General features: G+C 36.1%; 1 protein-coding gene across 3 annotated transcripts in view; it reads right to left on the bottom strand.

Annotated features, from left to right (window-relative positions):
* The window catches only part of MAPK14 (mitogen-activated protein kinase 14), a 70,747-nt gene that overhangs the window by 23,670 nt on the left and 31,529 nt on the right, over window positions 1–15,548 (bottom strand). For all 3 annotated transcript variants that reach the window (XM_054569276.1, XM_054569275.1, XM_054569277.1), the window contains exons 3-8: window positions 13,401–13,459; window positions 5,762–5,873; window positions 5,007–5,036; window positions 4,606–4,653; window positions 3,304–3,418; window positions 2,661–2,732 (exon numbers count right to left, since the gene is read on the bottom strand). In XM_054569276.1, the coding sequence (XP_054425251.1) occupies window positions 2,661–2,732; window positions 3,304–3,418; window positions 4,606–4,653; window positions 5,007–5,036; window positions 5,762–5,873; window positions 13,401–13,459 (436 nt within the window). The remainder of the gene's footprint in view (window positions 1–2,660; window positions 2,733–3,303; window positions 3,419–4,605; window positions 4,654–5,006; window positions 5,037–5,761; window positions 5,874–13,400; window positions 13,460–15,548) is intronic.

Raw genomic sequence — 15,548 nt, 5'->3', positions numbered from 1 at the left:
AAAATAATAAAATACCTAAGAATAAATTTAACCAAGGAGGTAAAAGGCTGGTCTACTGAAAATTATAAAACATCACTGAAAGAAATTAAAGAAGACCTAAGCAAATGGAAAGCCATCTCCTCTTCCAGGATATGAACACTTAATATTGTTAAGATGTCAATGTTACCCAAAGTGATCTAAAAATTCAATGCAATCTCTATAAAAATTCCAATAGCTTTTTTGCAGAAATGGAAAAGCACATCCTCAAATTCATATGGAATTACAAGGGACCCCAAGGAGCCACAAAAAAAAAATCTTGAAAATGAGAACAAGGTTGAAGGACTCACACTTCCTGATTTCAAAACTTATCATAAAACTACAAGAATCCAAACAGTGTGGTTCTGCTATAAGGACAGATATACAGACCAATGGACTAAGACAGATCTCTGACAGGAGTGCCAAGCCCATTCAACAGTGCAACTGAATTTCCACGTGCAAAAGATAAAATTGGACTCCGAACCTCACTTCATATAAAAAATTAACTCAAAATGGATCAAAGACCTAAATATAACAGATATACCCATAAAACTCCACTAAGGAAACAGTAAATCTTCATGACCTTAAATTGGTAATACATCCTGTGAATTTGATTTTTATGATCCAGGACAATATATGCCTCAGAAAGAGCCAAGAAGGAAATAGCCTATTACTAAAATAAGGACTTTGAAATGAATTCCCATGCATTAAAAAAGAATCACCTAATAAAAAGTTCAAATGCAAGGTTTTCTATCTAAAGCTATAGAAGGAAAAGAAGTAGGAACAGAAGGGAAGGTGTCTCACAGGTTGCAAGTTAGCATCTAAAAGGTCAAGCTACCAGGGAGCAGGCAGCTGTTTCTGAGGTGGGCCCACAGGGCAGAGCTGCTTTGAAACCTACCAGCAGCCTCGCAAGCAGATTCATCCTTTACTGCCTGTCACAAAATTTAAATAAAACAGAAAGTTATGCTTTAATGCTTCCTACATAGATAACAGAGTGTGCAGATGAAGGGAGAAACTACTTCCTAAAGAAGATGGCTTAACATTTCCTGGCAGGCTCTGTTCTAGGCACTGTCCAGATATTATCTCACTGAATTCTCACACCACCTTGTGAGGTATGTACTATTACCAGCATTTATAGTTCAGGAAACTGAGAGAAAGGGATGAGAATACTTGCTCAAAGTCACCCAGCTGGGAGTAAAAGAGCGAACAAATCTAAACCCAGGACATCTGATCCAGAGCCTGTGTTCCACCACTTTGTGTGTCCACCACTTCACTCACATGAAGGTGTGAGTGTCTCAGACTAACTGAAGGGAGATGGAGAGACAGATATAAAGAGGAAGGGGAGAGGCGAACAGAGGACGGCATTAGAGCAGTGTGCTCGGGAGGGCAGATTGAGCTAAGCACCTGAGGAAAAGGAGAACTAAAATTCCCCCCCAATTCTCTTAGCTTTGACTGTAATGCATATACCGAATTTCTCAGAAACAGATATAAGGTGAATAAAGTAAAAGGCAAAGAAGGAACACAGCTATTTAAACTAACTTCAAATCTGGAGATGAGGAGCGATAAGGTGAGTTAAATATAAGAAGGCTGAACTCTTATAAACCCAGTAATATTTAGAAGAAAATAAACAGCTTTACCCGAGGGAAGAGGCCTTTTCAGTTCATTAGCAAAGTACATTTTCTCTGGAAATAGATAGTTAGAATACGTGGACTGACAACATAAACATCACAGTCACCACAGAAGCATGTCTCAGACTGTAAGCAAGTAAACTGGCATTTTGCCTCATACCTGCAAAGCTTGCTCAGCTGAGGGGCCACGGCTGCGTCCAGGTCCCTAAGTGTGAGGGGACCTGGCGCCTGTGGCACCTCTGAAAGCCCACCCACCCCACTGAAGGCTAGTCAGATGAATTTTACAAAAACCCTCAAACCTAATTCTAGAAATATTATTTCAACATTCTTTCTCATGTAAACACCTTTACCAAGGAGAACTGAGGGGAATTTCAACAAAGCCTATTTTGAAATTCTTACTAAACCACGAAATAGGTATGCAGCAGATAGGGAACGCATTAAAATGAAGGGGCCAAGATAAACCATAAACTAGACAATAAATCTGGAAGTAAATTAAGGTTTGGCTACAATCTGGGATAAAAACTAAGTTGTGCTTAAAAAAATAAAACGTGCACAACAGGGTGACCGTATCCCTTCTTGCTTAAACAAACGTAATGAGGGTCAGCAGGTGTATCATTACAGAGACCAAATATAGCTTTTAGTATGTAAACCAAACATAAAAAAGATACTCCTGATTTATAAATTGGGTATTTGTCTCATTAAGTGTTTGTACAAGCAGGCTAAACCAGTCATTGAAATCCAGAACTTCTCATGAATATGCTCAGGTTGTAGAATATGAATAAGAAACTCACTGAGAAAAGGGTTTCCCAGCTTATGAGGAATTTTTCTAACTCACAAAAGTGAAATGAAACCTCCTTCTTGCCAAGGCAAGATACTCAGCAGAGGGCAGGTCTCCTGCATACGTGAACTCTAAAGGCAAGTAATTGAGAACCTTCCCAAGAGATAGGCAAAAGTAATATACTTTCATAGACACTGAAACACAGTTAAAAATAAGAATCCAAAACTTTTAAAGGATACGGTCTGTACCAGGAAACAACGTTCTTCCAGTCAACAGCTCGGCCATTATGCATCCCACCGACCAAATATCAACTGGCAAAATTAAAGAGAAATAAAAGTGCATACAAGTCACCACGATCATATTTGGCCACAAATGAAACTATAACTAGGGGCAAAACACTCAGATGAATATTTAAGACATCTGAGGTTAAACAATCATACTCATTTTTATAGAAATAAGTAAGCTTATTAAGACCTTTACTCCACTAAAGGGCTTCATAGGTAGGATAAATCAAAACATAATTAAGGCAAGAGAAATAAACTGTTCACGAAGGGGCAAAAGTTTCTTCTTCGTAGAAATGGTGGATTCTCCCAACTAATATTGAGAGGTTAAGATTATGAACCCATTGCCTTCAGGTAGAAATAGTCAGAGAATAAGTTAAAAATCTAAATACATAAAAACCCAATTGTTAAATCACAGTGTTTGAAAGTTGTGTATTAAAACTTTACCTTCTCCATCTGAGCAACTGAAATATTTTCTATTTGTGGACTTTAAAAGGATAACTGAGGAAAGAAAAGGTGTTTCCTCCTATTTCCACCACCTCTACTTCTGAGTATCCCAAGCTGGCATTAATAGGCCCTAAATAACCAATATAAGCAATACCTGTCTGGTTGTAATGCATCCAGTTCAGCATGATCTCAGGAGCTCTGTACCACCTGGTGGCCACATAGCCTGTCATTTCATCATCTGTATGTCGAGCCAGTCCGAAATCCAAGATCTAAGGGAAGGAAGAGAAATCAGGCACCGAGAGAATCAAACTCCTAAGACTTGTAAAGCAGGAGGAAAAATATCCTAGTGCCTTTAAAAAAAGGAGAACTATATAGCACTTTCATAGATATATTTCCTGGTCTATGTTCGAGTACACAATAAACAGCAAGCACTTTGAAAAATGAAATTACAAAAAGCATAACAAGAATGCCCCTCCTAGGTATTTACCCAAAAGCCACGGAAACAAATGTCCACACATATCATGAATATTCGTGTTACACAGCCCCAAACTTGAACTGAGGCAAATGTCTATCAATAGATGGATGGATAAACAAATTGTGGTATATTCATAAAATGGATACTACTCAGCAATAAAAAATGAATGAACTATTAAAACACACAATACATATGAATCTCAAAAAACATCATACCAAGCAAAAGTCTCACACAGACACACAAGCACTGTATGATTCATTTGCATGAAACTCCAGAAAAGATAAATCTACTCCATAGCGTCAGAAAGCAGACCACTGACTGTCTGCAGTAAGGATTAGGGGTAGAGGGGTGGGGACTGGCTACGAAGGGACCCAGGGGAACTTTCTGAGGAAATGGAAATGTTCTTCATCATAACTGAGTTGGTGGTTACCATGGATATGTTTGTCAAATGTACACTTAAAATGATGCATACTGGATGTAAATTATGTTTCAAAAACATGGAGTAAAAAGTGAAGTGAAACACTGTATGTCAACTATAATTGAAATATTTAAAAAATTATTTAAAAAAGAAATAAAACAAAAAAGAATTTCCAGAGCTTCTTAGTCTTTATGGACAATTTATCTCTTACTGGAGTTATTTTGAATGAGTAGGCTTCTACCTTTTTTATTTCTATTTAATAATTATCTCTTCAGGATTGCTGACTTGATATTCAGACTATAATTTTCCTTAATATAAAATGTTAAATTTCAAATTTAACTTTTGGAATGAAAACAAGGTACCTGACCCTACCTTTAATGTCACTTAAAACTAAAGGTTACTAAGTCTATGATTTAAATTTCAAAGTTTGATATTCTTAAGGACAACATGAATTTTCAGATAAAAAATTATGCCTTATAAACCATTCCCGATATAAATTTGACTAGTTAATCAAACATAATTACAAGACGAAACAAATACTTCCCACCGTCTCTTCACCTTACCTTCAGCTCACAGTCTTCATTCACAGCTAGATTACTAGGTTTCAGGTCCTAGGGTGTAAGTACAGAGAGGAGAGGATCAACTTTATGATGCAAGGTAAATTCTCTCCTTAAAAGTAATAATGGTGAAGATCCAAACATAAATTTAAGACTTCACCCAGCTATAAACAGACGATCTCCATTCTGCAGTCACTATCTAGTCCTAATTAGTCTCAAATAGGTAAAAACTATACATCTTCTTTCTTTAATCAGTTTAAACCTAGAGTAAAGTTGCAATTGACCAGTATTTCAATGGCTGAAGTAAGCATGGATTAGGGTTTTGGTTAAATAACAGTCCTCCCAGCCACCCCCCACCACTCCCCACCCAGCTCCCCAACATAATTTAATAAAAACACAAGACATACCCTGTGAATTATGTCGGCTGAATGTATATACTGTGAAATAGAAAAAAGTCAGTTAAATGAAAATTTATCTCCAACCTCCTACTGTCACATTATATGACTTATTAGAAGTACATTCTCATAAATCAGTAAGAATTGCTAGTATTAACAATGGGATTAGAAATCAGAACAATTATTAGCAGTCTATACATTTATCATAACTATGATTCCATACCATCAACTCTACTCAGAGCTGAAGCGTAAATGAAATAAAGCTTTCAGTCTTATTTTCTAATACATTCTCTGGAGCTCAATAAGGACTCAAAACTGCTAAATATAAAAAATGGTTTAATTTTAAAACACTGTTTATCTACCCCTCACACCAAGTAGCCTCTTTGAGGATGCTTTTAAAGTTTCAACATGACATCAACCAAATACTAGATTATATCAAGAAATTATCATTACTGTTTAGATGTAATAAAGAGTCCTTCACTCTCAGACATGCACACTGAAGTATCTATGGGTGGAATGAGATGATGTCTAGACTTGCCTTACAACAATCCAGGGCTTGGGGAACACAAAAGAAACAAAAGTGGCCATATGTTGGTAATTGTGGTCATTGAGTAAATACAAAGGTTCATTATACTATTGACTGTATGAGTGATTTTGTAAGGGTTCGAAATTTTCCATACAAGTTTTTTTTTCTTTTTAAGCCCTAAATAAAAGAGAGAAAAGGAAAGAATTCCACGTCTCAAAATTATTACTAATACTGTCTGTACCTTGAGACCTCGGAGAATTTGGTAGATAAGGAACTGAACATGGTCATCCGTAAGCTTCTGACATTTCACAATGTTGTTCAGATCTGCCCCCATGAGATGGGTCACCAGATACCTAGAAATTAATGGAGAGTTACACAATAATCCACAAACCTTCGTAAGTACCACAGTGACAGCTAAAAACTTAGTAACTTCTCAAGGGGGTTCATTTTCAACACCACTATTCTAAATTTATCACCTGTCATCTATTTTTCTAAAAATTTCATACTTGTTCCTACTTGATATATCGTTTCCTAGGTTCTCTAAAGAAAAAGTAAACAGTAAAAATGGGTATTTGAATTATGTGTGTTAATATGATTTTTCTTTAAAACTGTTGTTATTGCATGAGAAATACACAGTATAACTAGATGTACGGCCATGATAAAGTATTTGTATTTTCAACCCATCATTACATTTTCACCTCATTATAACCCCTCCAAGTCGTAGGTTCTAAAATAGGAATATCTTTAAAATTTTGAATTATGATTCTACTTTTTCTGGAATGACTGGCAAAAGGACACTGTTCACTGACAATATTCCTGCATTTACTTTTTAAAAAGGAGGAACACATTTTATGTGTAAGCAAGATGAGGCATTCTAGAACTTCTCACAGGTGTGGTGCTGGCAATTAATCCTATTTTTACATGGTAAGATTAGGGAATGTTTACATTCAAGCCCAACAGGTTCACCACAGATATTCTAGACGAAATGCCTTACACACTCATTACTGTATTATGCAGAGAGGGGAGCATAAAAATCACATCAGTGCTAAAGAGGCCGAATTTTTTAAAATTAGGTTAGGTTTTATCTACTGTGTAAGAATCATTACCCATTCCTGAGGCTGAATAATAATGTATACTAGTTCAGCTTAAAAGAATGCGGATTTCATTTCATTTCTGTTTCGTTAATAAATTTGGAGAGAAAGACACCAGGCTAGTAAATTTAAATCTAATACAATGTATCATATGAATAAATATGTGTAAACCTCTATGCACAAACATACCATTATATTAATTTCTTTCCTCAAAGAAGAACTAAATTTTTTTTTTCTATTTCTTAATTTCCATGTGGGTCTACTATGATCAGTTCCCAATTTCATTAAGATCAAAAAGATTTAGCCTAGATGTGACCTTAAGGTAAGATTTTTAGCATTTCGTATTTTTAAAACTTGCTTGTTTATATTGCCTCTAAGAAAGGATGGACTCTAAATATAATTTGAAGTATAAATTGAACTTTCTGAAATGTTTTCACAAAGGTAGTTCTTATTTAGGAAATGTCCCAAGCTCAGTGTAGCATAACCAAAGCCAGCGAGCGCTTCCTCTGTGCCAAGCACTACTCATCAGGCCCATGTCTCAGGCACTGTCTCAACAACTCCGCAACTGAAGTCCCGTTAGTACTCCCAGTTCATTAATGAGGAAGCAGAGACAGAAGAACAACTTAAAACTTGCTCAAGGTTAAAAGACTGGTAATGTCAGGGGTTGCATCCAAATCTGTTTGATCTCAGAGACTGTGATCTTCACCATAGCACATACTGCCTCCAAATTCTTCCAGCTGACATAAAATTTAAGTCAAGAGAATGATTTTCTTTAAAAAATGTTTTATAAATGTCACAATAACCAGGGACGTAGTATCTCTTGATAATTTTCTTATCAGTTCTCAGTATTTACTATCAAAGTTAACCTTATTGAAAAAGCTGGCAAAAAAACCCAGCAATGAATATTCCATTCTAATCAGTCACTGTATTTTTTTAACTCTTAATTGACACATAGTCTGATAAATGAGAAAACTGTGAAAAGCTGATTAATATTTTGAAATCAGAACTTCCTCCAGAAAATCTGGGCAAATGGCTGCCACACCTATAATACCAACTATGACAAACTGTAAGGCTCAGGTTGAGGAAGACAGAATCCAATTTCTCTCTTTTAAGATTATTCTCTCAACCTTTAAAAACAATTTGAAGGAGGAAAGGTAAACAATGGAAACATTGCTTTGGATGATTCTACCTAGAATCTGTCTTAATTTGTCTTGAAATAAAACCTAAAAATCTTAACCCTTTATCACCGCAATTTTCAATAGGTGTCCTGCAAGAATCTTTAAAACACGCAGTACCTGACTATTTAGTCAGGGGCACTGACCTCTTTTCCTTAAATTGCCAAATAAAAAAATGACAACAGCCAACACAATAGCCATCTGGTATGAAGGGATCAAAATTCTTTTTTTTTGTCAGATGGGCAAAAAAAAAAATTTTTTTGGTGTGCCACAGAATTTTAGTAATCAGCTTACGTGTGCCATGAGATGAAAAAGGTTGCAAATCGCTGCTCGGACAGGTCTGTGTTAGCTCACAACAGTGTCAAATAGCATTACCAACGTAACCACAGTAATTTCAGCGTAACTACTGAGTTTCAATGGTTACCAGTGACAAGAAATCCTACACGGCCAGGAGGCCACTGACTGCACAGCTTGAGAGAGAGAACATACTTTTAGCTAGAGTACTCCACCACTGTGTAATTCCACTCAAGACCCCTCCCCATAAGAGACCACATCCATTTTATCCCTAAAATTTCTAGACGGAAGGTGAGACTGCCTAAACATCATGTAAGTATATAAGATTAATCAGTCTATACAGTAATAACTATCAAGCATTGCTGCTAGGCTACAATCAAATCAACTGAAAAGCATTATTCCTGGCAGAAGTGTCTTACAGGACCTAACAAAATCACTGTATGCTGTTTCCGTGAAGCTCCCAGACCAATCCATGACAAATTGTCAAATTTCAACTCATCCCATAAAGGTTTTCAAAATAAACCTTGCAACAGTGGACAAAAAAGCAAGCATCGTGCAAAGTTTCTGAATGCTTATGGAAGACATACCAACTTTTAAAAGCTGTGAACAAGGGAGTGGGAGGAAAACATAGATAAGCTCATTTTACATAAGTTAATTCCAAAAGAAGCATTGACAGCCACATACTTTCTACAGTATTTGTCTCTGGAAAGCAAATTTAATGACCTCTTTGTAAAGACATGCCTACTACTTTCAATGTTCATAACATCTCAAATAAATGAAGGTTTACTTGAGAACAGCTGGACAGCTATCGATAATCTTGTTTTCCACTTGTCTTGTGAAGATGGTCGCCTTTAAATTTAGTCAAATTATAAAGAGCATAAACCAGTCTCAAAGTGACTCATAACTAAAATGTACTGTACCAGCAAAAAGGCAGAAGTCTACAGTAAGTGGTTTTCAGTTCTGTAGACAGTGCCCTCTCCTAGATCTTTATTTAGTACACACTTTTTTGGATAACACCCAATTGTCAAGATGCCTACCCTAATACCTCTATCTATCTATCTACTTACGATTTTATTTATTTTTAGAGAAGGTAAGGGAGGGAGAAAGAGAGGTACAGAAACATCGATGTGAGAGGAAAACATGAATCATCTGCATCTTGCACGCATCCCGACTGGGGATCAAATCTGCAACCCAGGCATGTGCCCTGACTGGGAATAGAACCTGTGACCTCTTGCTTTGCCAGATGACACCCAACCAACTGAGCCACAATGGTCAGTGCCCACCTTTACTTTCAAAGTATAATTTAGTCAGAAAGAACCTATGTAGGGAAAAAAAAATCTCTTTTATATCTATAGATTGGCATCTCTACTACTGTCAGCCCTATTTGATAAAGCAATTATAAAAAGGCAAAAAACATTTTCACATTTAAAGAAACTACATAAAAAAATCAAAGGATTGACAACTTGTAAACACAAGCCTCTGAAATACATACATTCAAGGATCCTTGGAACTTACTACAGTCTATTCTCAATGAGCAGACAATGATTTTTTAAAAATAAAAATTACATCAAGTCTTTCCTCTTATCAAAGGCAAAAAATCCCTTCAATTGCAGGTGAAGCCTACGTAATTCAGTGCCCTGCCCCAGTCACCATTCTCACTTCATCATTTACTTCTCTGGCCTGCTCCTGCTCACCTCCACACTAGAGCCACACAGGCCCCCTTGCTGTAACTGTAAAAAATCATGCAGTCTTCTGCCGCAGGACCTTTGCACTGGCTGTTCCTGCTGCCAGGAACGCTCTTTCACCAGACATCCTTGAGTGTAATTCTTCTACTCTTTCAAATTTCTGCTTCAAAATTTACCTTCTCAATGAGGCATACCCTTACCGCTTCATTTAAAATTGCATCTCTCCCCTTGCCCTCACATTCCTAATTTCCCTTCCCTTCTTTACCTTTTCTTTTTGTCCACAGCATTACTGCCTGCTACCATATCATCTAATTTCTTCTTTTATTTGCACATTGTTTATCACTGTTTATCTGTACAATGTTCAACAAGGAAAGGATTCTTTTTTTGCTTCCCATGGTATCTAACGTACCTAGAATAGAGTCTGGCAGATAGTAAGTGCAACAATTACTACTAAATTGAATCAAATGACCCATGACAACTCATATACCATTACTGGTAAGACCAGGCAAGAACACATGTTATGGAAATACTCATGCCAAATATCTTTTCTGGTAAGCAGACCAGATTGTTCTAATATAAGGGGTAAAAACACCATTCAGCAGCCAGGCAGGCAGCTGAGGCTGCTTATTTTGACAATAAACCATTCTCATTTGAGGCAAAGACTGCTGAAACGTGCCCTCTACAGTACATGCATCAATCAAACCAGACTCAGTATTCCAACAGATAGTCTATATTACAGGATAAAAACAAAAAAGCTAGTCAATAGAATGCTCTGGGCACGCTATCAGCAACCAGTTACAAACAAGACAGCACAAGATTATTCATTCATTCAGTCACTCCACCAACAACTGTTGAGCACAGGGGATGCAACAGTGGAAAAGACACTGTTTAGATGACGGGAAGGCATATGTAAATATATAACCATAGCAGAACACAATTAGAGGTAAAAAAAGGAACATCCAGGTGCTGAAGAACACCCAGGAGAGGTCCCCAACCCAGACTTAAGAAGGAGATAATTAGTGAAAGATTTCTTGAAGGACTCAAACTATATAAGCTAGGCCTTGAAGCTTCTTTACCTTTTTATATCAGCTGATGTGAGACAAGGGGGCATCTTATCGATGATCTGAGAAAAAGACTAAATGGTATTTTCTTAAAGGATGTGTAACTCATTTAGATTTGAAATGTGAATCAGTGAAGACATCTACAAAGAGCTTCACCAAATCTCCACCCCTGTTTCAGCAGACCTCTCTGATAAGGAAATAAATTGCAAATATAACTTAATACAGTTAATTCATTCATTTTTCTCCCTGGCTGCTTCTATTGCTGTACTACCTATCTTGAGCACTCTGCCAATTTTCAAAGAATGAAAGCACTGTATTTACCATAAGAAGACTTAATAGACTTTCAAATAATAATCATAGCTCTAGATCAAGAAAAATGTGATTAGAAATAGATTTAGAGCCAAAAGAATTGGGACGTATGCAATTTTGTATGTGGTATTATACAATTCAGATCCTCTCTCAATTCAGGTATATTAAATTTGCAAACCTTGCAATTGTAGGTGATGACGCTTGTTCTCTTATGCAAATTCTAATGACTCTGGAGAACACTGAAATAACCATAATCCTGGCCAAGCACTAATTTTTTCCATTGATACACACACATCACAAAGAGTAAATAACAAAACATTTTCCTAAAGGCAACCTTAGATTCATCATTCTATTTTCAGATTCTTTGGGATTAAAAACACTTCAGAAGTCAACCACCTCAATTTTCATCATATTACAAGGAAGTTAACTCGGCCCAGAGAGGCAAAGTGTCTTGTCCTAAGTCACACAGCCAATTTTGTAACTTACAAAAGCATTTTGAACTTATTTCTCCTTACAAGATTTTTATTTCATTAAGGCAAAAACTAGTGTTTTGATAAGTCAGAGCACTCCACTCAGCATGTATTCAACAAGTAGTGCTGAGATTTGCTTCCAAGGGATGAATTTAGTTTTTGTTGCTAAATAAGAACCCAACTCACACAATGTTGTGTGTCAATTTTATCTCAGTAAAGCTGGAAATAAATAAGTACTTTATAGCTAAGAAAAAAGAACAGATTCCTGCTCAACAGCCATGGTATTTGTTGAATGGAGAAATAAATACAGTATACTTCAGTATACTTCAGTATAAAGTCCACTGAACTTTTAGTTCAGTGGATATGCTTGAAGTCGACAGGCATTCAAATGGTTTAAGGAGCCAAAGGCACTATAATGGATAAAATTTAACCTTTCAAATAGACACTAGCCTTAAATAAGGTCTTTTCACATAGGAAAAACAGGTTCATAATCCAGTTCCATAACACCCGATTGAGCCAAAATCAGCATTTGCCTAGGTCAAGAAATCACCAGTTTCTTCGTTTAAAAAAATCCATCCTCATTATACCTAAAACTTTGGGCTATAGCTCAGATCTCATTCAAATATTTTCCAAAGTAGCTCACAAAGACATTACTTAAGCATTTCTTCCACTCTTAGGCAGAATATCAAAACCCATCATTCTGAGGACAGTTAACATACACTGTACGATATCATAATGATACACTGTTATCCACTTGTACAAATCCATAAACTGTACAACAGCCAAGAGTGGCCCCTAAGGTAAACTATGGAACTTGGGTGATTTCGATGTGTCAATATAGGTTCAACCTTGGTAAAAAAATGTATCACTCTGAGAGGGAGGTGTGCTCATTCCAAACTGGGAAAGCTACAGTATAGCATTTGTACATATACAAAAACACCTGTGTATCTTGCATTCAAATGAATGCACTCATGCTCATGTGTCCTGCGCTCACACATGTGTAATCTGGGAATGCAAAGGCCCATGGAGTAACCCTTGCCAAAACAGGGTCAGAAGCCAGTGGGCAAATGCTCCTCATCTGAAGTCTACTCTATAGCTTCCTAGAAGATCCTGGCAGTTTTTACTCCAGTTGCCCACAATGGTGACCAACTTAATAACATATCCTTGTAGCAGCTTTCTCTCCTTCCCAGTTTCATTTTCCCTAACCTCCTCCTCCCACTACTGGTTTCTGAGACTCTCAGCTGTGCTTTCCAGGGGACTCCCAGACTAAAATAATAGAGATGGCCACAAAACTGGGAGGTTTAGAACTATTCATCAGCTTTTTCAACATGTGAGGCCCACCCCTTGTCCCAGTGCAGAAATCCAACACTTCAAGAATCAGCATGCAGTTCTAGTACCATTTCCTACATACAAGTGAAATAAAAGAGAAGGAAGAACCTATATGGAACTGGGGCTCCATTACATTTCTTGATGAAACATAATAATGTAAAGGTGTCCCTTTAAAAGCTGGGGCAGGCAATGTGAAAACAAAAATCATAGTCCAAACTCCCTATACTCTCCTCCGTTAAAGTCTTGCAAAGACTTACCACTGACTCTCTGAACACAGTACAATATGTCTGAAATGATGTAAATACATTCACCACCCATATTATGTTCCCATCCTATATGCCAGAAGAACTGGATGACAGAAAAAAAAAATTTGAAGTCTGTATACTGTTAAATGGTTCAAAAATAGAAACAGGATACTAATCTTCATCTTCCAGCTGAGGAAGGTGAATGAAAAAGATTTACTCACACATCATTGAATTCCTCCAGAGACCTTGCAGGTGTAAAGACATCCAACAGACCAATCACCTGTAAGAAAACAGAAAAATCGAACAGTAAATAAACAATGAACTCACTATAGAGTACACATTAGGTCTTGGATTATGAACCAATTCCAAATCCCACTATCTGAGTTCAGTAACATCACAAAATCATACATATTTTATAATTTATTTTCTACTCAAATTATGCTTTTGTGTTTACTCGTTAATACTATCTCTCATAAAAATCTAGTTTACTATTAAGAATATTTAACTCCTTAGGATTTGGTGACATACAGCCATTAGTTTATCAGTAAGCAAAAAGATTTAGGGCTTTTGACTTAACATATATACTAATGACAGTCTGATTAAGAAACAGAAAAAAAGTCACATTTCTTTTTTAAATGTATTATTATTAGATATAGTTATTATTCCATAAAATTTTCTTGTTACTATATAGTCTGCAAAACTGACATTTAAAAAAAACCCAAACATTCTTTCAGTATATTGTTATTATTCTTATAATACTCTTACTATTAAGATAATTTTCTTAATCATTGTCAAGTATTTAGACAAGACTATTTAAAAATAAAAAAAGCTATCTTTATACAAGGATGAAGCAAAGAGCTACTTAATATTCAGTAATCCAGGATCTTTGAGCAATTTTTCTGGTCAAGGAATTATGCCAACTAATCCACATACACACCCCTCCTTTCCTCCTAAAACCCAGACTCATTCATTTCTACAAAGTTAGGCACTGAGAAGGCAAACAAGAACTAGAATCCATTTCTAATACACCCAACCAGATTTAAGAGTATCTGGAAATGAAGCAAATGAAAGCCAAATGGCCTTTATTAAAAATGACCCATGACTGTGGCCTCATTAGCATGCTGCGCCACCGAACCAAGTTATACTTAAACAAAGGGTGCTAAGAGTGAAATATGCCAGTGCTCAAATCATTACCATAAAAAGCATTTCTAATTAGAATGTTACTCTATTCATCCAAATACCAGACTTTTAAAAGCAATTTCAATTATATAGCCTGAACTCAAAAGGAAAATAAACAATATGAAGAGGAAAAAGAAACAACCTTGGAATTCAAGAATAGTCTTTCAACCCTTTGCATCTTATTCCAAAGGAAAGGTACAGGACAGGTACCATCAGATTCATACCCGACAACTGTATACATGAAAACCAAAATTACCTATAATTGCACTACCCATTCTAACTATCATAACACTTCTTTAAGATATTTCCTTTGATTTTTCTGATGCTCATAAATTAAACTGGGGTTATACAATGCATATACTTTTTTATATCCTGCCTTGTCACTTAATATATGACTATTCTCAAGTCCTTAAATAGTTTTCAAAAATATATTCTATCATTTGTATATATGTACCATAATTTAACTAATTTCCTATCTTTGGACATTTAAGGAACACTGCAAGTGTGTGTGTGTGCATTTTGCACATCTTATATTTTCTTCCAGAGAAATTTTAAGAAATAGATTTGCATGATCAAAGGACACCAATATATTTAAGGACCTGAATCTTATCAAATTGTCCTCTATGAAGATGAGGCTAACTTACGTTCCCACCAATAATGTATCTATCCACGTCCTAATTAACGGTTCTAAATAACGCTTTAAATTTAAGTGAAATCTCCACAATTGTTTTTTTCCTTCTCCACAATTGTTTTCCTTGAATTTGATACATTCCTGCCTTAAAATCTCTGACATTTTCTAATCACTGATTCTTTTTATCTGAGTTTGCCCATCTGCTGAATAGAAAAATTTTAAACAACTTACATTGTTTCACACTATATCGACTGTGATTGTGAAAAATTATCCTCAGGTCAACAGAAAATTAAAGCATTAGAGATCAGATTTACACAGGCTTACTCAGTAAAACAAAACAAGTCCAAAAGATTTTCAAATAAAAGCTCCAATTTCAACTTGAAAACACAACAGGCATTTTGGAATCAAAGAGCTGTAAGTTTGAACCCCACCATCAGTCTGTGATGCTCATGTCTTTTTCATTCCAATAACCCTAGCACATGGAACAGTGCCCTGCATACAGCAGTTCAATGAAAATTTGTTAAATAAATGAAAGAAAGGTACTTCCTCTGAGATTAGT

This window comes from Pteronotus mesoamericanus, unplaced genomic scaffold (assembly GCF_021234165.1).
Source record: "Pteronotus mesoamericanus isolate MK-2021 breed Mesoamerican mustached bat unplaced genomic scaffold, CSHL_Meso_final contig_20, whole genome shotgun sequence".
NCBI lineage: Eukaryota > Metazoa > Chordata > Mammalia > Chiroptera > Mormoopidae > Pteronotus > Pteronotus mesoamericanus.
This window is presented reverse-complemented; position numbering and strand designations above follow the sequence as displayed.